The sequence below is a fragment of the Trichechus manatus genome, unplaced genomic scaffold (genome assembly GCF_000243295.1).
Source record: "Trichechus manatus latirostris isolate Lorelei unplaced genomic scaffold, TriManLat1.0 scaffold00092, whole genome shotgun sequence".
Lineage (NCBI taxonomy): Eukaryota > Metazoa > Chordata > Mammalia > Sirenia > Trichechidae > Trichechus > Trichechus manatus.
The window spans coordinates 7,482,439-7,500,434 of NW_004444028.1; the positions used below are offsets into that span (position 1 = coordinate 7,482,439).

The 17,996-nt window shown below is 46.1% G+C and overlaps 1 protein-coding gene across 1 annotated transcript in view; it reads left to right on the plus strand.

The window, feature by feature from the left end:
• Positions 1-2,790: 2,790 nt before the first annotated feature.
• Positions 2,791-17,996, plus strand: part of MCF2L2 (MCF.2 cell line derived transforming sequence-like 2) — a 235,619-nt gene continuing 220,413 nt past the window's right edge. The window contains 4 exon segments of the mRNA XM_004382342.1: positions 2,791-2,957; positions 3,063-3,121; positions 3,295-3,662; positions 3,760-3,850. Coding sequence (XP_004382399.1) covers positions 2,791-2,957; positions 3,063-3,121; positions 3,295-3,662; positions 3,760-3,850 — 685 coding nt within the window.

Here is a 17,996-nt window from a genome sequence, read left to right on the forward strand (position 1 = left end):
ACAATTCAAAGGCATCAATCCTTCTTCAGTCTTCCTTATTCATCGTCCATCATCATTATACCTAACAAAATTAATGCTGCTTCCTTAATATCATCTAATACTCTGTCCATATTCAAATCTCCCCAGTTTGGAGCATTGTTTAAAAATGACATAAAAATAGAATAGAAAATATTTCAGAACTTCGCATGTAGCAAGGCAAAAAATGTTCTGTACAACTTCTACTTTAATTAAGCATGTGTGTGTCTACTATGTCATCATGTAAAATTTACATCTTCCTGTGGTTTGCAGACTGAGACGTTTGAAGACCACTGCTCTTGACCAGCAGTTCTCGAAGTGCGGTCCATTCCAGCATCAATTACCACCGGGGAACTTGCTAGAGATTCAAATTCTGCAGTGGTTAAGCATTCTGCTGCTAACCAAAAAGTTGGCAGTTCGAATCCACCAGCCACTCCTTGGAAACTCTATGGGGCAGTTCTTCTCTGCCCTGTAGGATCACTATGAGTCAGAATCGACTTGAGGCAAGGGGTTTTTTACTCAGGACTACTGAATCTGAAACTCTGAGGGTGGGACTCAGCCTTTTAAAAAGTCCTCCAGGTGATTCTGCTAAATACGAGAACCATTGATCTAGACTAAACTGAATGGCCCCAGTGGCACCTCAGACATCAGCCAAGTCACCCATGGCACTGTGAGCTGAGGAGGTCATAATACCTGTTGCATTACTTTCCACAGTGGGTCCTCTGTCTTCCTCTTCATTTGATAGTCCACCAATAAAGGCAGACTCTAGCTCTTGGCATTGCTTGGAGGATCATTCTTTTTTTCTAAGCTCAGGCAAATTCTTACCTGGAGGCAGAGAATGGCCTAGATTCTTACTACGCAAAGTGGGGTCCTTACACAAGCAGCACCTGTACAACGAGCTAATATCCTTAAAGGGTTGTTATGTGGCTTAAATGATGTTTGTCAAATGCCTAACATCACACCAGGCACAGAGCAGGCACCTAATATATGGTGGTGGTGCTTGCTGTACCTGCCTATCACAACCTTGGGCATATAATAGACGAGCAATAATCATGACGGATTGTTAATTGATTCATTGGTGAGGGGTGGGTTATGCTTGCTTGTTCCTCTGATTTTGCCATAGAAAGAAGCAATGTGATTTAGCAGAGGCTGCCAAGGAGACGGGAAATCGATCATAACTGTTGTGTGCTGTTGAGCTGATTCCAACTCATAGAGACCCTATAAGACAGAGTAGAACTGTCCCATAGGGTTTCCTAGGCTGTAATCTTTATAAGAGCAGATCTCCAGGTCTTTTCTCTCATGGAGCCTCTGGGGTGTTTGAACCACTGGCCTTTTGGTTAGCAGCCAAGTGCTTAACCATTGCACTGCTAGGGCTCCTTAAACATAATTAGGAGGGGGAAAAGGAGGTAGGGAAGACAGAGGGTGGGGAGCAGGAGGGAAAGGAAGAATATTTTGAGTATTCACAGAGCAATGGAGATAATGACCGTTCTCTTTGAGCAACAAGGAGGCGTGGGCTATTGAACATCATGTGGTCATTTCTTCTCTGTCACAGTTAGGAATTTCTGGACAAGGGAATGTGGAGATCATAGACCTACCCCCTCACAGCACAGGCGAAGCAACAGCAGCTCTGGGAAAGCAAGTGCTAGAGATGGGGACAGAATTAGTTTCTGAGGACAGGCACTGCTTGCTATATCCTGCCATTGGCTCCAGGTAACTTATCTCCATGGAAACCTCTGAAGGCGCAGAGGACTGGGAAAGGAGAGCCTCACTCTGAGTATGACTTTCTTCCTATCTTTTGCATATTCTCTCTCCTTCCTATCCATAAGCTCCTCTGCTTCCTCTTCCTCTCCTCCATTCCCTCTTTCCGTCTGATTCTCTCATACGGACCTGGCCTAACCCAGGAGGCTGAGGTCCTGGATCTTCAAAATGGATCTAGATCTTTCCCAGCCGGGCATGCCTCCCTCACCCCCATCACCCATTTCTTAGCAATGGTTGGTTTCTGATGACCAAAACTGCCCCTCAAATTGGCTCTGACTGGGCATCAGGGTTTTGACTACAAACAACAGAAAACATCTCGTTTGGTTCCTGGAAAGTACCTGTGACCACTGAATGGCCAGAAATCACCATGGAAACACAATCCAAAGCTGTCTCACTCCCTTGGGTCCTTAATCCTTTTCTGAAATGTTTACCAGACGTTGGTATGAACACGGCTGCTCCTCTTGTGCAGGCAGAGCGCAAACGGCCCAAACCTCACACCCTCCTCAAATCTCGTAAGTGGGCTATCACACTGCACAACGGCGTCACGGAATGCATTTTAAAATGCCTCCAAACCTCTGGGGTGAGTAGGCACTGCTAGAAATTGGATCCTGGGCGTTTGGGGCTGAGCTATTTACATGTAGAAGCGGGAAGGGACAGGTGAGAGTCCTGGCCTTGGCTCAGAATATGCGGGTGGCTCTGACACGCCGCTGGCCGGACAGTCATTGTCTCCTGTCTGTAGAATAGACTGGGGGCAACCTGACCAAGTTCCTGTTTGTTCAGTCTTTCCTGGTGGAGCTCGATCGAACGGAGTTAGTCTTGCTGTCTGTCTGGAGACACCCAAAGAAGCTTCCGGACAATGTCTACCATCAGCCCTTCGGAGAAGATGCCCGTGGGGCTGGTGGGAAGGTGGGACGGCATGGAGGATGTGCCAGATCCTTTAAGGAGTATGGGCGCGCCTGACAGGTGGCAGACTGAGCCTTGGCGCACGGGAGTAGCTGCTAAAAGGAAAAGGTTCACATGGTGGAGACCTGCGAGCGCACAAGCGTGCCCAGCCCGCGCTGCGGGCTGCGAGTGCCTGAGGCAACCCCTAATCGGGGAAAACCAACTCCAGCCGCTCTCTGCCCGCCACCGTCCCAGCCCCCCAGCCTGGAGTCAGGAGATGGGGGCGGGCAACAGGGCCTCACGTAGCCGGGATGGAGCAGGAGCGCCCCTGGAGAAGCGGAGACAAGCACGGCGCGCATATCCCTGCGCTGGCTGCAGCGCCTAAAGCTGCTGTCTCCTCTCCCCAGCGGTCCCGAGGACAGACCGAGAGTCGCCCCCGAGCGCATGGACTCCCGGAAGGGAAGGGGTGCAGCTTCCCTGTCCTGAAAACGGGCGGCACTCGGGCGCTGCGCACCTCCCCAGGAGCCCCGCGCCGCCCCGGAGCCGGGCACAGGCGCGCTTGAGCCGGAGGTGCAGCCGGCGCGGGGTGGGCGGTGCAGAGGGGCCCGGACCACCACCCCGTCTCCGCCCCGCCCCCAGCGCGCGCAGCCTCGGCGCTGGCGTCCCTCCGCGCGCCGGGCACGGCGTCCTTCCACCTGACCTCCCTGGGAGGCGGCGCCGGGAACCTGGCGGCCCAGCTTACAGACAGAAACCACCGCTTCTCCTCGTCCGGAGAGGCCTGGGACGCTGTGAGAGAGAGCGGGATCGGGGCCGCTTGCTTTTCTCGCCATCTCCGCCTCACCTCCGTAACTGCGCCCTCGATAATTCTAAATGCCAGACGTTCGGCTTGGAAAGCTGCCAGCCTGAGTCTGCAGGGCGTGGCTGGCGTCCGCGCCGTCAGCGGCCGGGAGGGTCGGCCTTTGCAGCGAGTGGCCCTCGTGGGACGCCTGAAGAGAGCGAGGAAGCGCGTGAGAGCTGAACAGCCTCGGGAGGAGATGCCTTTGCGGAATCACCCGTATCGGCAGCAAACGCAGTTTTGCCTTGCTTTCTTTTGTTTATACTGAGTGGTTTTTGACATCAGATGCTTTTTGCTTAAAAGAAGAAATGGGCCCCCGGGAGCTCACCCGGCGACTGGCCACAGTGATCACGCATGTCGGTAAATGAAGCCTTTGTTTTTATCTTGCGTTTTATGAATTGGGGTGGTGGGGCGTAGTCTCTGGGGCCATGTCTTCACTCTGTCCTCACCTGCAGCCCAGGGGCAGCGCCCTCCCTGGGGAGGCCGGCGGGGCACGTGGGGCAGGAACCCGCGGTCCTCCAGGCGCCCCACACCTGGCGCGCCCCGGGGGAGGCCGCGGGGCAGGTGCCTTCACCAGGCGGGGGTCAAGTCTTTTGGCCTCTTCACTGAGGGCTGTGGGTGGTTACAATCCGTTACTCCCTCTGGCTGCGGGCAAGGCTGGGGAGTTGTGTAGTGGTTTAGAGGGACGCGTAGAAACCTAAGGGGAAAATGAGGAACGAACGCCCATGCTTTCCAGTAGAAGCTTCTGCGGATCCACTAAGGCCTGGTCACGAGAACGTGAAGGGTGCAGGTTACCTGAGACACAGGGTCGCGGGCTCTCTGTGTTTGCAAGCCCCTGGTGAACCCTAAAGAGAGGCCTCCGCAAGCCCGAGGAGACTGAACAGTTTTAATCCCTTCCCGTGAGTCAAAAAGGGTCGCCCCACACCCACAGCATTCCTTGCCCCTGAAGTGAGGGTTGCTGTGGACGGACAGGCCGTATGTACTAAAGGAAAGAAGATACCCAGCCAGTTACCCGCGAATTTCATCTTAGCTTTTCCTCTCTGCCTGCTTCCCTGGGCCTCCCCCGGGAAAGATGCACATTCAGGTTCCGGTCCGGGAGATGTGATGACTGGAATTACTGGGATCATCTTCTCTGTTGCTCACTTCACTTTGAGGTCTTCCGTGAACACAAATCCATTTTCTTTGTTAAAGTGAGGAAGTTTTGGTCTTAGTTTTCCATGTATTTGTTAAAACTACCTTCTTGGTACTTGGGTGTTAACTCTTGCTTCAATTCGTGAGCCACCATTGCTTTTTGAGGCCCCTAGTCCAGTGTGTGTGATGCAGTTATGATGCATGTAGGGTTATACTTTGCAAAGAGATTTATTTATAGGAGAAGGCCCAGTTTTGATTAATCAGGTTTTTTTTTTTTTTTAATGTGTTTTAGGTGAAAGTTTGTAGTGCAAATTAGTTTTTCACTCAAAAAATTTATGCAGAAACTGTTCTGTGACATTGGTTGCAGTCCCCACAATGTGTCAGCACTCTCCCCCTTTCCACCCTGGGTTCCCGGTGTCCATGCCTCCAGTTTTCCTGTCCCTTCCTGCCTTCTGAGCTTTGCTTTTAGGCAGGTGTTGTCCACTTGGTCTCATGGACTTGATTGAACGAAGAATCCGGCTCCTCAGGTGTGTTAAATTGTTTGTTTTGTCGGCCTGTCTGATCTTGGGCTGAAAGGCGGACGTCGGGATGATTAATCAGTTTTTAAAAAATGTTTCTGGTGCCAAATATGCCACTGAAACTGACTCTTCTTTAAGACAAAAGGTCGGTAGAGTCGTAGCACGGAAGGCCGAATGTCCAGTAGTATTGCAGGATGAAATAGGAAAAGAACTTCAAATAAAGCAGAATTTGGGGTTTGGAATATGTTGAGTACTGAAATGGTTGTGCTCAATGCCAGCATGTGCGTGAAATTGTGGTGTTGGGCAAGAGTGGTGGGCTGGAGGCGTGGCCGTCTGGATTTGCATCCTTCCACGGACAGGTCACTTAACCCCTGGGTGTGCATTTCTTCAGGTTGAAAATGGGAATTTTCATAAGGCTTCCCCTCCCAGCTCCAAGGCTGTTTGTGACAATAAAGAACACAGTGTGGGTGAACGCACGTCTAAACTGTGAAGTGCAGTACAGATGCCTCCGTTATTGGTCATATCCCGGGTCCTTCTGCCGCTGTAGATATTGGACGGACCACTGGGCCTCTGCCGGCGTGGAGCTTCATACCTATTACATGAGGAGGTTGGCCTGGATGGTTATCAGGCGGGGTGCTGGTGCTGTGGTTAAGAGCTTGGCTGCTAACCAAAAGGTCAGTGGTTCCAGCCCACTAGCTGCTCCCCTGTGGGAGAAGGATGTGGCAGTCTGCTTCGGTAAAGATGAACCACCAAAACCCAAACCCGTTGCCGTCAAGTTGATTCCGACTCATACGGACCCTATAGGACAGAGTAGACCTGCCCCAGAATCTACATCCCAGATATATACTGAATCAAAATGTACATTTTAACAAGATCATGTCGATTCTGGTTCAGTACATATCTGCGGTGGAAATGCAGATTCTCATCTCTTTCCCTCCTGCGTGCTTGCTTGTCTCTGTGCCTAATCCCAGCTGTGTCCCACTGCGCCCCACCTCTAAACTTTTGCTGCTTTTTCCTCCACGGGGAATGCCATTCTTCCTGTATTTTTCTTCACAGAGAAGGTGACTCCTCCCCCATGGTGTCTTTTCTGATCCTGCCAGCGGGACAGAATGACTCCTGCCTCTTGATTCCAAAGCAGATTTTGTTCTGCAACACCTCATACTCTCCCTTGTACTGAGGTTTCTCGTTATTTGTGTGCTCATCCTATCTCTCCCCCAGACTCTTTGTTACTTGTCTGTGTGCCCTAGACAGCCGCCCAACACGGGTCCTCACTCCAAGGAGATGTAAGGTGTCTGCCGAATAAATGAGCAATTCGTTGTGCTTTGGAATGGACTTCGAGTAATGAGTACCAAGCAATTTTTACACTGTTAAGGACGGCTCTAAAGTGCTATTTGTGGACAACTATTTTGTCTTCTAAGCTCCATTTTCCACGTTTTTCACGTGACGTGGTTCACCGTGGGGCCTTCGTTTCTGGATTTTGTCAGGTTGTCAGGGACCCTCCTAAAATGTGCAGTTCATGTGTGAGCACAGTGCCCAGATCTGCTTTGACCCCTGCAGGACACATGGAGGACCATCCTCTCCCCTTTATACTGGACTGTGGAGTCTCATTGGTTCAATTACAGGATCTCAGCGCCAGACAGGAAAACCCACTTGACTCTTCCCTGCCCTATCCTTTGCAGTTTTGGAATCCTCTCTGCAGTTTTTGCTCTGCTGCTGTTTATATGTGCAGGTGCTGCCTAGGTCACCGTGGGCTTTCTGCTAATGCATCTCAGATGGCGTTAGGAGTTTGATGGATAGGGCTCCCACGGGGCTTGCAGTCAGTGGAAACCCTTAGTCATGGAGCTGGCCAGTCCCAGTAATCCTTAGCATAGGCCTTTGCCTTTCCAGTTCAGCACACTGTCTACCACATCTTCTCATATTCGAAGTAATTATTTTATTTTTATCTTACTTTATCATTGTTCTAAAACAGTTTTGTATGTTTGGCTACACCCAATTGAACCATGGAGCAAAAAGGAATACCCTTTGAAGCATTATTTATACCATTGGAGATTGGGCTGGTGGCTGTTTTGGCGACCAGGGCTCTGGGATTTTGACCTGTTGCCCAGGTCACTACTTTTAGTAGACTGTTGGCATTGGTGATTGGCAACTGGAAGAGCACTAAACTGAGAAACTGTCCGTACCTCGTTACTGTGGAGTAGCATAGTGACTAAAGTGTCCGAGGGTGCTTGCCTTCTCTGCTGGTGCGAGATAGAAGGACTAATTTGAGTATGGTATTTGCTGTTCACATAGGATGTAGCCAGTGAGGGTGACTGGGTATGCTGCCCTGTCTGATAAAATCCTGGAGTTGTGTCTTCATCTTTGCCAAAAGCGAATTAACCCCATCCAAGCCATTTTTCCATTATAGCCTCTATTGCTGCTGTGCCTGGAGCCCTGGTGGTGCAGTGGTTAAGAGCTTGGCTGCTAACCAAAAGATGGCAGTTTAAATCCACCAGCCACTCCTTAGAAACTCTGTGGGGCACTTGTACTCTGTCCTACAGGGTCACTATGAGTCGGAATCGACTTGATGGCAACAGGTTTTCATACTGTGCCTAGGGCTTATGGACTCTTCAAGGGCCTATAAAAATGTCTGAGCCATAAAAAAATTTATTGACAACTAAATATAAAATGAAAAGTGCAAAGTAAAAATTAAGATACATTTATTATCATTGTTGGCAGTCATCCAGTCGGCCCTTGACTCATGGTGGCCTCATGCAGCGTGGAAGGAAACGGTACTTAGTCACCACCCAGTGACTGGTGGTGGGGAAAACCATTGTGATCCATGTGGTTTTCCTTAGCTGATTTTTCAGAAGATCAGCAGACCTTTCTTCCTAAGAAATGTTTAAATATCTGCAAAAGCTCCCTGACCCACAATGAAATAATGTTTCATTACACTTTGAAAAACAATAGCGCTTTGCTTCTGGAATACCAACGGGAGTCGCCCCATAGATCCATTCCCCAGTGAAACAATTGTGACTGGTGAAGATTATTAAAAAAAAAACAGCCATTTAGAGTCTCTGGAAATTGTCCTAAGACCATACAGGAAAGGAAAAAACGTTTAGTCAAGAAACTCTACTTAATTGTGGTAACAACAGTGAGAATCCGCACTGGAGCCATGAGCCATTTCTCCCAGCTCAGCGTGAAGGAAGCTCAACTTTGGGCAGGCATAGTGAAGATGGGGCTCTCTCTCCTCTCAGCTCCCGATCAAGGGAGACAACGTCTCATTGAGAAGGGCAGGCTGCCAGCATTTCTCATCTTCTCCAACTCCAGGTTGCAGAGATTAAATTCCTGCTGACTGTAGCTGAGAGATCGGGAGCTTCTTTCCTCCACCCAGCCTGCTCTTATTTGGTTGGAGGTTCTACCTAGGTGCAACAGGCCAAGAAGACTGGGCTCTGATTGAACCTTGCCGCAGCTCCTTTGTAGGGCAGAGGTGTAACCTGACCTTACTAATGCCAGTAAATTTCCATCAGTCCTTAAACTAGCCCAGATCAGATTTGGCTTGCCCCACATGCGCAGAAGGGCCAGCTGTGACTGCCAGTTGACCTCAACAGAGAACGCAGCAACAGGAGGAACAAATCAGAAGAAAAATCATCACCCAGACCCTATTTTGAAGTGAGAGGTCTGACATGAACCGCGTCACCTCTTGTTTCCTGGCCACCTTCTAGACTTTTCCCTCCCCAGAACACCTACATGGCTGCCATCTTGCTGCCCAAATCACGTATAAGCCCTGCTTCCCTGTAGCTTGGTGAGCTGGATCTGAGGAACTTCCTTCCAGCTCCTTGCTCTGCACATTGCAATAAAGTTACTTTCTCTTTTTCAAAGACTCATGTCCAGATAATTGGCAAGTCTGATTGTGCCAGACAAGGACCCACTTTTTATGGTTTGGTAACAGAGGTTCCACCTTTGGAGAGGCAAGCCAGGAAGACCAGAGTTACTGCCCTGGAAGCAGCTGAGCACAAACCATTTGCATCACTCAGGGATGTGTCCGTAAAGATTGTTGTTGTTGTTAGGTGCTGTGAGTCAGTTCCAACTCATAGTGGCCCCATGTACAACAGAACAAAACACTGCCTGGTCCTGTGTCATCCTCACAATCGTTGTTACGCTTGAGCCCACTGTTGCAGCCACTGTGTCAATCCATCTTGTTGAGGGTCTTCCTCTCTTTCAATGACCCTCTACAAAGTGTCATGGATTGCACTGTGTCCCCCAAAAATATGTGTATCAATTTGGCTAGACAATGATTCCCAGTATTATGTGATTGTCCACCGTTTTTTCATCTGATGTGATTTTCCTATGTGTTGTAAATCCTTCCTCTGATTTAATGCAGTGGGATAGGCGACAGTCATGTTAATGAGGCAGGACTCAGTCTACAAGATTGGATTGTGTCTTGAGCCAATCTCTTTTGAGATATAAAATAGAGAAATGAGCAGAGAGATGGGGGACCTCATACCACCAACAAAGCAGCGCTGGGAGCAGAGCGTGTCCTTTGGACCCAGGGTTCCTGTGTGGAGAAGCTCCTAGTCCAGGAGAAGATTGATGAGAAGGACCTTCCTCCAGAGCCGACAGAGAGAGAAAGCCTTTCCCTGGAGCCGACGCCCCGAATTTGGACTTCTGGCTTACCAGACTGTGAGAAAATAAATTTCTCTTTGTTAAAGCCATCCACTTGTGGCATTTCTGTTATAGCAGCACTAGATAACTAAGACGCCAAGCGTGATGTCCTTCTCCAGGGACTCGTCCCCCGATAACATGTTCAAAGTATGTTAGATGTAGTTTCACCATCCTTGCTTCGAAGGAGCATTCTGGCTGTATTTCTTCCAAGACTTGTTCGTTCTTCTGGCAGTCCATGGTGTATTCAGTATTCTTTGCCAACACCATAATTCAAAGGAATCAATTCCTCGGTCTTCCTTATTTGTTGTCTAGCTTTTGCATGTGTATGAGGCGATTGAAAACACTGTGGCTTGGGTCAGGTGAAGCTTAGCCTTCAAGGTGATATCTTTGCCTTTTAACACTTTAAAGGGGTCCTTTACAGCAGATTTGCCCAATGCAATGTGTCTTTTGCTTTCTTGACTGCTGCTTTCATGAAATCTTTGACAACTTCAATCTTTTCTCCGTTTATCACGACGTTGTTTATTGGTCCAGCTGTGAGGAGTTTTGTTTTCTTTATGTTGAGGTATAATCCATACTGAAGGCTGTAGACTTTGATCTTCATCAGTAAATGCTTCAAGTCCTCTTCACTTTCAGCGAGCAAGGTTGTGTCATCTGCATATCACGTTGTTAACGAGTCTTCCTCCAATCCTGATGCCCCATTTTTCTTTATATAGTCCAGCTTCTCAGATTATTTGCTCAGCATACAGATTGAATAGGTATGGTGAAAGGATACAACCCTGATGCACACCTTTCCTGACCTTAATCAGTGCAGTATCCCTTTGTTCTGTTCGAACAACTGCCTCTTGATCTATGTACAGGTTCCTCATGGGCACAGTTAAATGTCCTGGAATTCCCATTCTTTGCAGTGTTATCCGTAATTTGTTATGCTGCACACAGTCGAATGCCTTTGCATAGTCAATAAAACACAGGTAAACATCTTTCTGGTATACTCTGCTTTCAGTCAGGATCCGTCTGACATCACCAATGATATCCCTAATTCTACATCCTCTTCTGAATCCGGCCTGAATTTCTGACAGTTCCGTGTCAGTGTACTGCTTGCCTGTTATCTTATTTTAAATATCTAGTTACCTGATGCATGTCTCATGATGCGATACGTCTAAAAAAGAAAAAAAAATTGTGATTTTCATCAGCTATAGGATAACCCTCTCTACCCAGTTGATCCTAATCCCTCAGTTTCCCCTTAGTTTCCACATGAGAAAATCTGGTAATCCGCTGGAACGGTAATCCTCAGAGCTCTCAGCAGTGGAATGACCGAGAGTGAACTTCAGGGAGATTAGGCAGGACAAAGGAGCAGACACGTTTCTGTGAGCGCGGCACCTGGAGAAGAGTGGGGAGAGAGCGAGGTGGCTCCGTGTCTTGGAATCCAATGGACACCTGGTGCAGGAAGTGTGGGCAGCAAGACCCCAGATACTTACCCTCCACCTTGGTGCGGATAACAGAGGCAGAGATGAGGGCTTATCACCATTTCCTAGGGAGTTGCATCAGGCTAGAATATATGGCAAAAAAAGGTACTGATGATGCATTTCTTTTGTGTATGTTTTGTCATTCATCCTCATTGTCAGCAGTATAATGATTCAACTATGAAATTTTACATTAAAAAAAATTTTACTTTGTAGTACTGCCTAAAGTTTCTTGTTAAGGGGTTTAAAAAGGATTTTAAGGAATGTTAAGGAAGCATTAATCAGCTATTAACAATATTGTAAATGGTCATTTATTGAGATAAAAAGATTTATAATAAAAAGAGATGATCAAATATTAAAAAAAAAAAAAAACAGGATGGAATATCTGAGTGTGAGCCCATTTTGAAAGTGTGTTTGTCTGTACATACATGCAGAATATTATACACCAATGAGATAACTGGGTAATTTTGGGCAGAGAAATTCTGTTTTACTGTTCTTGTTTTTGGTTAGTTTTGTTCTCTATTTAAAAAGATAACCAACATCTGCTACTTTTGTAAAATAAAAATGAGAATCCAGGTTATGAAAGTCATGTTCCTGAAGAAAAGTGTGACTCTGAAAGACCTCATGTTAGATGCATGAGCTGATAGCAGACTGGGGGGCTAAGAGTAGAAAAAAGAAAAATGTTTCCTTTCCGTGGACTGGGTGAGAGGGACATTATTTGTAATTAAGCCTTTGATGTATTTGGAAGCCAGTGAGACAAACGCTTTAAGAAATGAAGGAACAGAGGTTCGTTTCAAAGGTTGTTTGTTTTGTGGATGGGTTTATTGATATGATGCCACTGTTATTTTATTTTTTGCCTTCAGAATGTTAATCATTATTGCCCTTGGGTCACAGACCAGGAAGGAGGATGGCTTAAAGCAAATGTCTTTGTTTCTCCCTTTACGCTTTATTTATACTCAGAACGTATTTCTTCAAGAGCGAGGAGTTAATAGAGAAGTTCACTTTTAAAATAAATTCATTGCTGTTGTAGTACACTTTCTGGCTGAGACATGATTCATGCTTATACTATATTCGATGCTGTATACTTATATACCAAAACCAAACAAACCCACTGCCGTCAAGTCGATTCTGACTTATAGAGACGCTATAGGACAGAGTAGAACTGCCCCATAGGGTTTCCAAGGAGCAGCTGGTGGATTCAAACTGCTGACCTTTAGGTTAGCAGCCAAGCTCTTAAAGAGTGTGACACCAGGGATCCATATACTTATATAGTATATAGTATGTATCTACACTAGGTACTATGTTCTCACAGGCAAGGACTGCTATACATTTGCTACTTAGAAAAGGACAACTTGTTAATCAGATTTTGTTTTCTGTGATTAAAACACATGGTTGCTCATCTGCTCATGCGCGCACACAGGCGTACAGAGCTTGAATTCAGGTGTAAATTACTGTCCTAATTTCACTAAAGTTAAAGCATGAGTAATGGGGTAACGGTGTCATTAATAGTGAAGTGAGGAAGTAAGTAGAAAGAAGAATTTCTGCATCCTAAGCTCATAGCATTATGGATATTACTGTGATTTCTTTTTTTCTCTCCACTAAAGAAGGTTATAAAATATTTGCCTGCATGTTTTGGCTGCCAATCATTTTATTCTGTCTGTGGCTTCAGACAACAGCTAAAGGCTAAGTAGTTTAATGCAATTTTTATGACTGTCTAAATGGCCTTTCTGACATTTTGCAATCTTACATTCACGAGTTCAAAATCTGAATATATTTTCATCTTGAATTGGAAGAAAAGAAAAGTAAGAGCATTGATGCTTGGTACTACTGGAAATGATACTTCACTATGTAAGGATCAATATGGCATTTGTGCAGTGCAAGAGGAAGGTTTTGACAAGTTAATTTTGTCTTTTATCTAACCACTTCCCTGGCTCAAATCCTCACCACTCAAATCCTCCCTGCACTCCGGAGCAGTGTTGATCCCTGATATCAGCAGTGGCACAACTCACAAACGGGCATAGCATTTGGATACAGTCCCCTTTTGCTTTGAGGGCATGGACCAAAAGAGCCTGCAGAGTGTTGAGAGTGTTAGAGGTTTAGGACTACATGGTGCCCTGGCAGCCCTGGGTTCTGGATCATGCGGGACAGAGGTACCTATGTGTTCGTTAATACATTTATTTGCAGGGGTGGGTGGTGTGATATGTGAGTCTGCGATGGTTAAGGTTGTGTGCCAACTTGGCTGGGCCGTGATTCTCAGCGGTTTGGCAGTTATGTAATAATGTAGTTATCCTCTATTTTGTGATCTGCTGTGAGCAGCAGCCAATCAATTGAAAGGGGAGTTCCCTTGGGGGTGTGGCCTGCCTCTGGTATATAAACAGATGTTCCGGCAAGGCTTACGCTCACTCTGGATCCTACGTCTGGCTCGTCATCATCTGACCTCTGGTTCTTGGGACTTGAGCAGCAGCCTGTCATCTGACCTACCATCTGACCTGCTGATTCTGGGATTCACCAGCTTCTGCATCCCTGTGAGCCAGCAGCCTGTCATTTGATCTGCTGATTTGAGTTCATCAGCCCCTGAGACCAGATGAGTCAAGAGAAGCCCCCAGCCTGATGCCTGACCCATGGATTCAGGAGTGGCTAGCCTCCACAACCACATGGGCCATTTCGTTAAGATACATCCCTTTATACACACACACACACACACACACACACACACATATATAATATATATATATTATATATATATATGTTTTACTGGTTTTGCTTCTCTAGAGAACCCAGCCTAAGACAGGGTCCTCAAATGTGCAGGGCCTGGGGCAGAGGTTACAAGGAAACTTTCTAGGATGATGAAAATGTTCCATACCTTGATCTGCTTGATGGTTATATTGTTGTATACAGTTGTCAAAAATTAATCTATCTGTACACTTAAGATTTGTGTATTGTACTGTATGTAAATTATACTTCAATAAAGTGCTATTAGCATAAAAAATAAAGGTATCAGAACTTACTTTTCAGCAGGCAAACTAAGTGTGGTCACATTTGATTCCATCACTTCTACACAACTATTTCATGTATTCCCTTTTCATATGCATAGACACACCTTTCCTTCTCTCCCTCCCTCCCTTCCTGGCTGTAGTCACAGCATACATGTGATTTTTGTGCCCTTGACATTGTATGTTAAACCTTTTCCTATGGATGTGGTCTTCATAATTATATAATGATTGCTTCATTTTGTTTCACTTTTATAAATAACGTTACAGTCTACGTTTTTATGTATAAAGCTTTTATTATTTTCTTGGGATACATTTCCAGATAGAGGATGAATGGGTAAAAGATTATGAAGATTTTCATAACTACGTATTGAAATTCTATTTTGTAATGGTTAAGAAGGTTGCGCTTTGAAGTTCAGAATGGGCTGGGTTCAAATTTTGAAATAGCTATTTCCAATCGAGTTCAGTATTGCCGTTTAATAATTTTGACGATGAAATAAGAATGTATGTGAAGTGTGGCACGGAATCTGCCATTTAAGTGCTCAATAATCACTGGATAAAATACCGTGAAGCTACTTTCTAAAAGGATGCTACCAACTTCCCTCCCCGAAGTTACGCAGAGGTACTAGTTGTCTCACATGCCCCCAGCACTGGGTACCAGAATCCCAGTTATTTTATGGATGAAATAAGATATTCTATAGGGAGCCCTGGTGGTGCAGTGGTTAGAGTGCTCGGCTGCTAACTGAAAGTCAGCGGTTCGAACCCACCAGGCACTCTGCAGGAGAAAGATGTGGCAGTCTGTTTCCGTAAAGATGACAGCCGTGGAAACCCCATGTGGCAGTTCTACCCTGTCCTATAGGGTCGCAATGAGTCGGAATCAACTCGATGGCAATGGGTTTGGTTTGGGTTATTGTTTCTTTAGTTGCGTTATTTGACTGCTAGGAAGTTGGACATTTTTTAGTGTGTTTGATTAAAAAAAAATTCTTTTTAATTCCTCTTGAAAAAATCTTCTCTTTTTCAAATGCCTTCTGTTCATTAATTTATGAACAAGACTGCGGTACTAAATGCATTGATATGGGACAGGTTAGGCATCATTATAGAAGAAGACCCAGTAAAGGAAGGAAAAATGGGTTTGTGTTATTTCTCACCTGGCCAATAAAAAAGAGAAGTCAAACACAGCGTGACCCCATGGGGTGGCTTTTTATAGGAGGACACAGGGCTGGCTTCCTTGCTGCACCCCGTCTCTCTGAGCCTCTGACCCACAGGCACTTTCTTCTGCTCAGCAATCAAGTCTGGTCGAGTTGTGGGAGTGGGAGGGTGGGACAAGCTGGAAGAGTTTCATTACAGCCTGAGGGTGTCTTCCTTTTCTGTCATTATCTCACCAACTAAAGGAGTTAATCAGTGTGAAGTGCGTTGCAAGTGCCTGGCTCCCACCGGTGCTGTTAGTGTTAGTGATAGAGAGGCGAGCTAACAGTGCGGAAGAGTGGAGATCTTGGTTCTGTCCCTTGTTAGCTGTAGTTACAAACCCAGTTGTTGAAATGCAGTTTGGTTGACCAGCAGACTCTTCCATTCTTTCTGCCACCTGATCCTCCTGGTGAAGTAGTAATACCACAGGGTCTGCCAGACTTGGTAGAGGGTCAGTGAAGAAGAGGAAGACCCTCAACGAGATGGGTTGACACAGTGGCTGTGACAATGGGCTCAAGCATAACGAGGATTGTGAGCATGGCTCAGGACCGCCAGTGTTTCGTTCTGTTGTACACAGGGTCGCTATAAGTAAAAACAACAGGAGCCTGGAAGTCCAACTTCAGGTGCTACCTATAGGGGAAGGCTTCCTCTGTCAATTCTGGGGGAAGGTACTTGTCTCTTTCAGCTTTTGTTCTTGATTCTTTGGTAATCTTAATGTGGTGTGTATCTTCCCCGCTGTGCTACCTTCTCTGTGCCTAATCTGCTTTTTTTGTATCTCAAAGGCGATTGGTTTAAGACACCCTACACTGATGTGTTTGCATTAACATAACAAAAAAAGTCCTATTCCTAAATAGGATTACATCCAGAGGTATGGTGTTTAGGATTCACAACACATATTTTTCGGGGGACACAATTTGATCTATAACAGGGTCTAAGATGTGTCTTTTATACACAACATATGTTGTTAGATGCCCTAGAGTCGGTTCAACTGATAGCCACCCTGTGTACAACAGAACGAAACACTGCCTGGTCCTGCGCCATCCTAACAATCGTTTTGCTTGAGCCCATTGTTACAGGCAATGTGTCAGTCCATCTCGTGGGGGATCTTCCTCTTTTTCGCTGACCTTCTACTTCACCAAGCATGATATCCTTCTCCAGGGACTGATCCCTTCTGATAACATGTCCAAAGTATGTAAGACATAGTCTTGCCATCCTTGCTTCTAAGGAGCATTCTGGTTGTACTTCTTCCAAGACAGATTTGTTTATTCTTTTGGCAGTGCATGGTATATTCAACCTTCTTCACCAACACCTCGATTCAAAGGCCAGTTCTTTGGTCTTCCTTATTCATCGGGCAGCTTTCACGTGCCTGTGAGGTGATTGAAAACACCACGGCTTGGGTCAGGCGCACCTTAGTCTTTTTTTTTTTAATTGTGGTTTAAGTGAAAGTTTGCAGCTCAAGTTAGTTCTCATACAAAAGTTTATACACACATTGTTATGTGACCCTAGTTGCTCTCTCTATAATGTGACAGCACACCCCTCCTTTCCACCCTGATTTCCCGTGTCCATTCATCCAGCTCCTGTCCCTTTCTGCCTTCTCATCTTGCCTCTGGACAGGAGCTGCCCATTTAGTCTCTACTTGAACTAAGAAGCAACACTCCTCATGCGTATCATTTTATGTCTTATAGCTCAGTCTAACCTTTGTCTGAAGAGTTGGCTTCGGGAATGGTTTTAGTTCTGGGTTAACAGAGAGTCCGGGGGCCATGTCTTCTGGGGTGCCTCCAGTCTCAGACCATTAAGTCTGGTCTTTTTACTAGAATTTGAGTTCTGCATCCCACTTTTCCCCTGCTCCGTCAGGGACTGTCTGTTGTGTTCCCTGTCAGGGCAGTCATTGGTGGTAGCCAGGTACCATCTAGTTCTTCTGGTCTCAGGCTGATGAAGTCTCTGGTTTATGTGGCCCTTTCTGTCTCTTGGGCTAATATTTTCCTTATGTCTTTGGTGTTTTTCATTTTCCTTTACTCCAGGTGGGTTGGGACCAATTGATGCATCTTAGGTGGCCGCTTGCTAGTTTTTAAGACCCCAGATGCCACTCACCAAAGTGGGATGCAGAACATTTTCTTAATAAGCTTTGTTATATTAATTGACCTAGATGTCCCCTGAAACCATGGTCCGCAGACTCCCTCCCCTGCAACTGTCCCTCGAAGTGTTTGGTTGTATCTAGGAAACTTCTTCGCTTTTGGTTTAGTCTAGTTGTGCTGAGTTCCGCTGTAGTGTGTTTTATCCTTCCCTTCACTTAAGATAATTCTTGTCTACTATCTAGTTAGTGAATACCCCTCCCCATCCCTTCCCTCCCTCATAACCATCAAAGGATGTTTTCTTCTGTGTTTAAATGTTTTCCTGAGTTCTTATAATAGTGGTCTCATACAATATTTGTCCTTATGCGACTGACTAAGCTCACTCAGCATAATGCCTTCCAGATTCATCCATGTTTATGAGATGCTTCCCGAATTCATCGTTGTTCTTTATTGTTGCATAATATTCCATTGTGTGAATATACCATAATTTGTTATCCATTTGTCCGTTG